A 9,715-nucleotide genomic window follows, 5' to 3' on the forward strand; every position below is an offset into this window, starting at 1 on the left:
CTCTTCCAACATGAATTAGTCCATGATTTTGTGGGTCTAAGTTATCTTGTATTTGCAGATATTTGAGGTGGGGAGAAAATGTGTTCAGAAACATTTAATTTCCCTTAAAACTTCTGGCAGAAAACAATTTGATTACATATTTTTCTTCAGTTTACATTTTAGTAGCTACAACACATTCAGTTCTTTGTACCATATTTAATAATTTCAATTTTAAATAAGAACTTTTTTTTTAATCTTTCCTATTCTTTCATGTTCCCCCAGTTGCAGCTCAGGACAATATAGGAAAGGAAGTAACCTCATTTGAATGCAAATAGCAACTTTTTTCTTAAAGTACAGTAGCTTGCAACTCAGGTCTGTAGAATGAGTGCTAAAATCATGAGGAACTGCACTTTAACTACACGTAGTGAGCTACGAACATACTACTGCCATTGTGCTCAGGGTTCTTGGATGCCACGGTTCTGTACATAAACTTTCATAGTATTATTGTACATGCTTTCAGAGCAGAGTTGAAGTACAGGATTTACTTATATGAAGCATGGAAATGAATTATAATGGCCAATGAGGAGAAAACAAAATACGCAATGGCCACACATGGTAAGAAAAGCACAATTATTTTTTTTTCCTTCAACCCTTTATTAAGCTTTTTCTGACTGCTGCAGTACATGGAGTAAGACCCAGTACAGCAGCCTCACTCAATTCCTAAACCTGACTCATCTCTAAAATAGGCCATGCTGTACAGAGATTAAGTAAAGGATGGTGAAAAAGAAAAAAAATACAGTTGTGATGGCATAATTAAAAGCTATATAAAAATGAATGTACAGAGAGCACTAAACTCTTATACAAGCAATCTTCATTCTGGCATTTCTTGATACTGGAGTGTTTGACTTTCAGTCACCTAATTTTTGTGCCAAAAGACACGTACGTACAACCATATGATTTAATACATAAGACATTTTTTGTAGCAAAAAAATGTCTACTGATTTTAAAACTAAAAATGGACGTTCAATAGTTCTTATTCTGCTTCTGTTCTGCTTGTGGGATCTGTAGACATCATTAGGGGAAGCTTTCAAATGCCCTGAAGAAAGAGTGCTGTTTCTTCATTACATGAGCATTTGCAGCCCTCTTTCTACTGCGGGTCTTTATTCAGAGGCTGTAGCTGAATCCCATAGAAGTAACTGGGAGTTTCATCTGAAGAAGAAAGTAAAAAATGCACAGACTGTTCACTTTTGTGGGGGTTTGGGGGCTTTTTTTTTTTTTTTTTGGCTCCGAGATAGCTGAATCTAGTTCCTTGTGTCCTTTGTTGATATATTTAAACAAATCACAGAAGTATTACATTTTCTCAAAGATGCTTTCTGTTATGTTTTCCTTTTTGTTTCACTAGCGTGCTTCAGGTGTGCCTCATTCAAGACAAGACAAGAGGTCATGCTTTTCATATGCTACATTTGCTTAACCACAGACTAAAATAAATATTACCACTCCTGAAACCTTAAAGTCCTACTTATACTGAGTATTGCACTCACCAACAAGCAAAACAACACAGAGAATAACTAAATATTATTGAAGAGTAATACTGAAAAGTAAGTCTGAGATGTGGGTTTTCTAGGCATTTGTTCACAAATCCACATAGCAATCAAGGTTAAGAACAAGTGATTGCACTTCCTCTTTGTTACAAACCTTTCTTACAAAGCCATAAATATTTCAGCTTGCTGTGAAAAAGTTTCAGCAAAGACAACTGTGCCTCAAGGCCAGAAAATACTTAGTGTGATGCCATTTTCCACAAGATATATATGATTGTAATGGTGTATACTGCAAACAGATTTGCATGGTTGTTCACTAATAATCCTTGAGCCTCCTCAGTCTCTTCAGAGATGATTACCCTCATTGTTCTAAAAATTTCTGAGTCTTTGTAGGCCTGTTTCAGCGTAATAAGGAGAAGCTGTAAAAATGTCACGACCTCCACCTCCACAACTAAAATAAAACAAGGATGAAGCTAGAAAGCCTTTTGTAATAAGGTATATTAACAACTGAAATGTGTCATCTCCATTGTATCAGCAGGTGATGATGCAAAAATTGATGTACGTACACATAGAATACAAGCTGTTCTCAAAACTTTAAAAAAAGCCTTTCTTTTATTTTATTTGGTAGAAAGCTATAAATTATACATATAAAAATAAACTATACCCAGCTGAACTATTATTAGGCTGTAATTTTAACCTATCAATTCCTAAAGCCATGCTGTGCAGGATCCTCTCTCATGGTTTACAACCTCAGAGGCATCCCTCTGGTACTTACCTAAAGGTTATTTTTTATTCTCTATTTAGGACTGATTCAGGCACAGAGCTTTTTTCAAAGTTCTATGTGCCATTCCAAATACAAAAATATACACAGGAGTATCGTTACAGATTTGAAGTTGCAGTTATTCCCAGATGAAAATATAAATAATAAAGAAGATTCAGTGCAAGATGTATGAATGTGACTGAGAGACATAAAACCTAAAATGATCCATTTTGTAAGATACCTACATCTGTAAAACAGTTGGAGCCCCTGAAGGATCTAGAACAGGAGGATAAGTTTTATCCACCCAAACAGTTGGGTACATTTCCATTAGATATATATTTCTAGGTCTCAGATTTTGCAGAAGATTTGATCATAAGGGGAAGTTTTGATGTACGATTTGCAGTTGAAAGGGGGAAGAGAGGACAGTGATGTCCCACATGTGAATTAGATCTTTTGTGGAAAATAAGTTGATCTTAAATCCATTTTCCAGGAACTCTTCCTTTTCTCCCTCTCTTTACCAATGCTGTTGGTCTGAAAACCAGGTGAAGCGGAAGGAATATATTCTACTGGGTATTTCAAGGTAGATTATATCACTGGAACAAATAATACCTCTAAAGACCAAATAAAAGTATTAACTGCATCCAAATATAAGTGTGAACCATATGGTTGGTTGGGAAATACTCCAGATGACACAACCCTAGACTTCAGAAAAAAACAGTTCCAGGTTTAGATACTGGTTTTAGCCCATCTTTATTCCAGCTAGCACTTAGTAGTGTTCTTAAGCTGTTTTTATACCCATTAAACCACACTGCTCAAACAGCTGCTTATCCTTTCTCCCTTCCTTCCGATCCCCTTTCACTTCCCCGACATGATAATCATCCCAACATCTACAAGTTTAGGAATGCAGGTGGTTGAAACAAGCAGGTGGAAAGAGGGTGGATTGGGTTGAGTACAATGGTACAACAAGTGTCGGGTCTGTTATATACATTAGTTCACTTAGCAATACAGAAAGCATTTTAACCAAATAAAAGATAATACATGCAAGTTCTTTTATTTACTATGTTTTTATCAAGCTTTTAATAATATTGGGCCTGTCTGAAGGTATAAAACCCAGGAAGTGTAACGTTTTACCTGCAGAAAATTACTTTACACTCTCAGGAAATGAAATTCTGATCCTTTTGAAGTCAGCATCTTTTGAAGAAACAGAATACATGGGGATGAAATATCCCAGTCTCTAATATTTTTTGTACTTTGGGGGTGATTTGAGAGAACATACAGGTCACAAAGTATCTTTGCCTCATTTATTCTTCCTATAATTGTGTTTAACTTTCTGCATCATAACATATCAGTAACTCACAAAGGATCAGAGAATTACATCTGTAATTTACAGTTGGGATAAACTCCCTTTAATCAGGAATGGCAATTAAATATTTGAGTCAAGAAGAGAATGTGATCTCTTTCCCATGTGGGATTCTCCTTAATGGTCAGTTCACACCACTGTGAGCATAACTCAGCATGGACAGCAGTATTCAGACTCAGCTGAAGCTTATTACTTTAACAAAATAATTTGTTACCAGTGCTAATCTTTTATCCCACTAATTGCCAGCCTTCTGGGAACGCCTCAAGAAGTAGGAGTTTTGGTTTGAGACATTGGTTTGAGCCAATTACCAACTGCCACTTTATGTGTTATCACTTACAGTGTCAATAAAATCCTATAATTACGTCATTCTCAGGAAAAGATATTTTTCCTACAAATTTTGACTGTGTACAATTGTTCAATCATAACATTCCCACCAGAAGCACAAAGTTAAAAAACACTGCTGTAGCCAAATGGCAATCTGTTCCGGCACCTCAGTTTACATTTTAATTTAATGAAAGACATCTTGTTTTACAATTATTATGCTGTGGTATAAGACCCCTGAAATGAATCCAGCTAAGTTACCGCAAGCTAAATGGTACAAAAAATATTTGTTTACCCTTGAGATAGTAATCTTTTGTATTCATGAAATCATTAATGAACGTCTCTCATAGAGGTGAAATTTTCATTGCAGAACTACTAAGGGGGCAAAAAGAGGTAATTTTCTTTTAAAACATATATATCATTATTGTTGTGGGCACCAGAAGGTATATGCTCATTACCGTCTAGATTAGAAGTTTCTAACATACCCAGAATACTCCAAATTGCCATCATACTACCCTCATTCTAATAACACGAAAAGGATGAGTAAAACAGAACACAGCCTTTCAACTGGGGCATGTTATCAAAGTGCTGATGGTCTAAACATATCCAATGGTAAATTACCTTTGAAAGGTCCCCAGCCTCCAAATAGAAGCAGATAACAAACACGTTCCATGTAACCCAAAGGACCAGCCAGACTGCATACTGCAGGAAGGAAGAGAGAAACAGTACATTAATAATTTCACTATCAACTGAGTTAAACTTTGTTCATTAGACCATTAGTTCAATCTAAGACAAAACCAGACTATAAATATGGTGCATATGAATATAAATGTTATATATAAAAGAGAATCAAGAATAAATTCTTCCCTTTCACAGACACAACCTAGAGTGACCTAGTGAGTATTCAGTCATGCCAGAAAAATCTGTATCTGAGGAATGACTTGATAGATTTGAGATTAATCTGGATCTCCTATTACTGTTCAAATGAGGAATACTGCAATATCAAGAGAGGCATGTAATATAAATTACATGTGAGAAGTGCGGAGCTGTTTATTCAAATAGTTATTCAAATATAACTTACTAAGCAACAAAGTCTAATTGAAGTAGGCACTGGATTCTGCAACACTTTGGATTTAGTCTCAAGAAACTAAACCTATATATATATATAAAACTATATATATAGGTTACTTTGCAGTATTTCTACAAAATATGGAGGGATTTGGTCATGACAGCTGCCTCTATCAATACATTTTGTGACTTTCCAAAGCATGGTTCATAATTATTCAAAACCCTTACAGGTAGACTGTATTTTAAATTGCCAATTTCTTTGGGGTTTTGTTTGGTTTTGCTTTGTTTTGTTTTACAGTGCGTAGAAGTATTCATGCTTAAGCAATATCTGTTCATTGGTGGTTGCCAAATTTCTTATTCCCATATCTAATGTGAGTAATGGAGTCCATGTTTTCTCTCCTTCTGTCCACTACTTTTTGTCTTTTGTGTATCCGTAAGACCTTATGTGCTAGGACTGGAAACTACATTTCCTTGCTGTAATGCTGGAGGATCTTGCATAACAGTTTGACCTGCTGTTGCTACTCTTATCTAATGTTTGTGCTTGAGAACTTCCCCTGACACATTATTCCATCATCTAATAAACCTTAGGATCTACAAATGTTTTTCTAACGGCTGTTGTAGCTATCCTCTAGTTGTTCACAATTCAATTCTGCATGTTTGTGAATTTCATTCCACAGACCCAAGGCACTGCATATGTGTGAAATACGAGAGACGCGACACTATTGCCTATCTGTTACAGCTGAGGGCTATTTCCTCCCTTTATGTCACAAACCCATTTCTCTCAAGTATTTACAGACTCAGTCTTCCTGTTTTGTTGTCTGTTCTCCAAACTATACTGATTAAATTTTTTGAACTACTTTCAAATCAGGAAACACTGTTTTCTGCACACCTCTGTATTATATCACCTTCTGTATAAGCAGACAATATTTTAGGCTGTACACTATCCATCCCTTAGAAAAAAAAATATGACAAACCATTGCTTGTCATGAATGACAATCTCATTCTCTAAATTCAGTAACAACCTACATCGGATTCTTCTTGCACTTCTCTTGGAAGTGCTATTTTGCATCAAGTTGTCTATCATTCAACGTGCCATTTTCTACTTAATCTTCTAAATACCGTGAAAAGAATACAATTCTGTCCTTTCTCAGGAGATCTAAAGTAAGACTACATCCAACATGAGTAAAATTTGGGCCTGTTCCAATTTCTTATTTTTATAGTCAACCAAATAATTGCCAACCAGCCTAGCTATTAGGTAGACCATGTACAGATTTTAAAGAATTATGATAAATAGTATTTTGATCTAATGGAAGCTAACACAGTTTTAAAGGTTCAAATTTCTCTACACAGAAGTAATTTTAGGTAATTTAAAGCATACAGATTACATATACTTTACAGGACAGCTCTTTCTGGTCCATAGATCTGGTCACAGATCATAGACTTATTTAGGTCAGGAGGGACACTCTGGAGGTCACCTGGTTCAAACTCTGCTCAAAGCACGACCAGCACAGATCAAGTTGTGCAGAGATTTGTCCAGCTGAGCTCTGAATATCTCCAGGGATGGAAATTTCACGGTCTCTCTAATGCATATGTACTCTTTGAGTGTAGGCTGCACATAAAACTTTGGAACATAGGAACTTAATTCAGATGCATGGTCTTAACACACTCATATTTTTCTTTTTTAAACCCAGCTCTGCACCATTAAGTATATTGAGCATTTCATTTTCCTGTACCTTGCTCATGGTACACCTGGCTTTGCATGTAACATGGAGCGTTATAACTACCAGAGCAAGAAAAGAAAATATTAATTTAGATTCAATAACCTTAATTTGGCATTATTTCTAACTTTGCAGCATTTTTACTTGCCATTTTTTGCCAATTATTTTAATACTTCAAATGTTTTATACAAGTATACATATACTCTGATGGAGTTAATACAAGTAATCCTTCTAACACACGAAGATAATTTGATGTTTGACAGCGAAAATTCTACATGTTGCATTTAGACTGGTTCCCCAAAGAAATGAGACTTAAGCAGTTAATATCCATATGCAATGTCTGTTTCCTTGAAATAACTTCTGTGCTCCTGAACAATTTTAAGTAAACTAAACAAAAGACTAGAAGATTCAAAGATTTTTTTTTCACAAAAGTTTCAGGAAAAGTGGCCTACAAATGGGAAGAGATACTCTATTAAGTCCTCATACAGAGCAAGACTTATAAGATCATCTTTTATCAGTCAACATGAAGGGGGAAAAAAAGCGGAAAAAAAAGAAGCTAGGTTTCATTAGATAGGCTGTTCATGGCACAACTCGTCACATTGCATGTAAGCAACAACTGATTAAAAAGCCCCCTGTGCACAGCACATCCAGCAGAACACTGCACGGCACTTTGGAGCTGCTTGTCCCAGCAGAAAGCCTTACGCTCACGTGGAGAAGTGAAACTTCACTTTTCCACTGTCTAGTCTATCACCAAAAAAATGACAAATTTATCTGACTTTGGAGTACAGATAAGGTTTAAAGATGCCTTTTAAAAGTATGTTTTAAACTGCTTCCTTTTGAAATGTTATATTAAGTGTTTGCTGCCTGAATTCTGCGGATAAACACTGAGTATAATTGCCTTGAAATACAACGATGCTTCTGCTTCCCACTGCTTCTTATTTCAGATGCTTCAGATCTAGCACCTCTCTTATCTCTGGATCACATGCAGTCATAAATGCCTCTTGTTGTCTATGTGCTTCAGCAAATTGTTGCGGAAATTCAGCTCTGAATGCCTGTGACAATCAATAAATCCCTCTGGTGCGCTCTACTATATGTATCTAATTAGAAACACATTTTATAAGTGTTCTTCAAAGGGCTATAGCTATACTTTTTTCTTATATGTGGGAGTTCAAGACAGCTGTATTATCTGACAGAAGCCACCACAATGTTACAGCAGTCACATATCAACAAGACAAGAACCTTGATGAACAAATACTTGACCAAGCAGGAGATACTGACAGGAGGTATAGCAATAACAACACAGCTTATTATTCTTATGGAAATCCAAACTGGAAAGAGGTATAACTGGAAGGCTAAGACTGACAAATTAAATACTTACTATTTTGCAAAGTTGTAGTCAATCAGTAAAGGTTCCATTTTTTTGGTAAAATAAATTATGTAAATACAGTTCTTATATGGTACAATACGCTTACCATACTTTAAGTAAACATGAATTTATAACCCTCTACAAAGAATTATGAGAAGAATTACCTACTTTATGATTTATTGATACTATGTAGTTACAGGTTTGAAAATTTGCTATGAATATCACAAATTAACATTGGATATTTTTTTCTTGGGGAATGGGAAACTGAAATATTAAAATACTTGCAAGGGTACTAAGAATCTGTACATCTCTCTTTACACTTCTTTCAAAGTTGGCTAATGGCATTATCTCCATTTTACTAACAGGGAAACTGAAGGTCAAAGAAATTAAGTGACTAGACTTAATTCCACAGCCCAATAGAAAAATGACCACAAGGGCACAAGAACCAAAGGTTCAGGTAGCCCACTACTGCCTTTGAAATAAACCTGGTCATCAGAACTCACACCTAATACTCTTGTCACTTTGCGTGAAGGAGAAACATGTCACATACCTTTCGAGTAAAAATAGTGAGCAACTCTGACAGATATGAGTATTTTAAATATGTGAGTTAATTACAATCACATTCGACTGAGGGATACAAAGGCTCCAGATCTACAAGATATTACCTTCTGCCATTCAAAGCAATTGAACTGTTGTTACAATTAGCAATTTGCTACTTATTTTCTTTTTAGAAACGTACACAATTTTAGTTTCAGATTCTTCCAGATCTGAAAGTATTACGGCCCAAGACCCTTCCACGCTCCATTCAGGAAAAAGAAACTAAATGCATTTTTGAAGCGGTAATTACTACATTCGCCATTGTAATTAAAAATGTGATTGTTCATGCTATCTGGGCAACAGTACTTCAGTTGTTAAAAGATTACCTTGAGCCCAGCACGCCTGGAAAGAGCACCTCTTTCCAAAAACACAGTAACAACTGTCCATAATTACAATTAACTTTGCTTCTAAAGTTATTTTCCCCTAATTTCCTCTGTCTATGAAGATATATCACTTAGAAATACGATTTTCAAACTTATCTTTTCCCCATCAAATCTTATAACAAGTGGAATTCTGAATATTTGGCACTAACATACTATCTAAACTTACTGGTAACATTCAGCTAATCTTTGAGGTGCCTACAACTCTGCTTACCTTTGAAAAGCCCTCAGAAACAGAAACAACTATTTGGTGGAGTCAACTGTTCCTGAACAGCAAAGTCCATGGTTCAGTTGTCATAACCTTCTGTGGAGTTGCTTGTTCGAACCTCTTCAGCACTAAACAGCAAATGTTCCGCCTCTTATTTCCACCTTTCTGGAACTAGTAAAAGACCTCACCTAGACTCCCCTAGGAAAAGTCCATTTGAAGTGGCAACGACAGCAGTGTACAGGATGACTTCATGTGGCCACTTAGTAGGCTCCATTCTCTAATTTAATCTGCTCTGCACAATTTGCTCTTTCCTTCCCATTCCCATTGCCTGAGGTTTTCTCTGAGAGCTGATGAGGGTGTGGGCAGCACAGTGTGGTGGAGAGTCCAGCTCCAGAAGCCAGCAGGAGCCACACCTCAGCA

The 9,715-nt window shown here is 36.1% G+C and overlaps 1 protein-coding gene across 1 annotated transcript in view; it reads right to left on the reverse strand.

Moving 5' to 3' along the window:
- Window positions 1-4,579: 4,579 nt before the first annotated feature.
- The window catches only part of LOC104158845 (sodium/potassium-transporting ATPase subunit beta-1-interacting protein 2-like), a gene marked incomplete at both ends in the record, with an annotated part of 45,266 nt that continues 40,130 nt past the window's right edge, over window positions 4,580-9,715 (reverse strand). The window contains one exon of the mRNA XM_009696603.1: window positions 4,580-4,660. Within this exon, the coding sequence (XP_009694905.1) occupies window positions 4,580-4,660 (81 nt within the window). The remainder of the gene's footprint in view (window positions 4,661-9,715) is intronic.

Source organism: Cariama cristata, unplaced genomic scaffold (genome assembly GCF_000690535.1).
Source record: "Cariama cristata isolate BGI_N322 unplaced genomic scaffold, ASM69053v1 scaffold8400, whole genome shotgun sequence".
NCBI classification, from domain to species: Eukaryota; Metazoa; Chordata; class Aves; order Cariamiformes; family Cariamidae; genus Cariama; species Cariama cristata.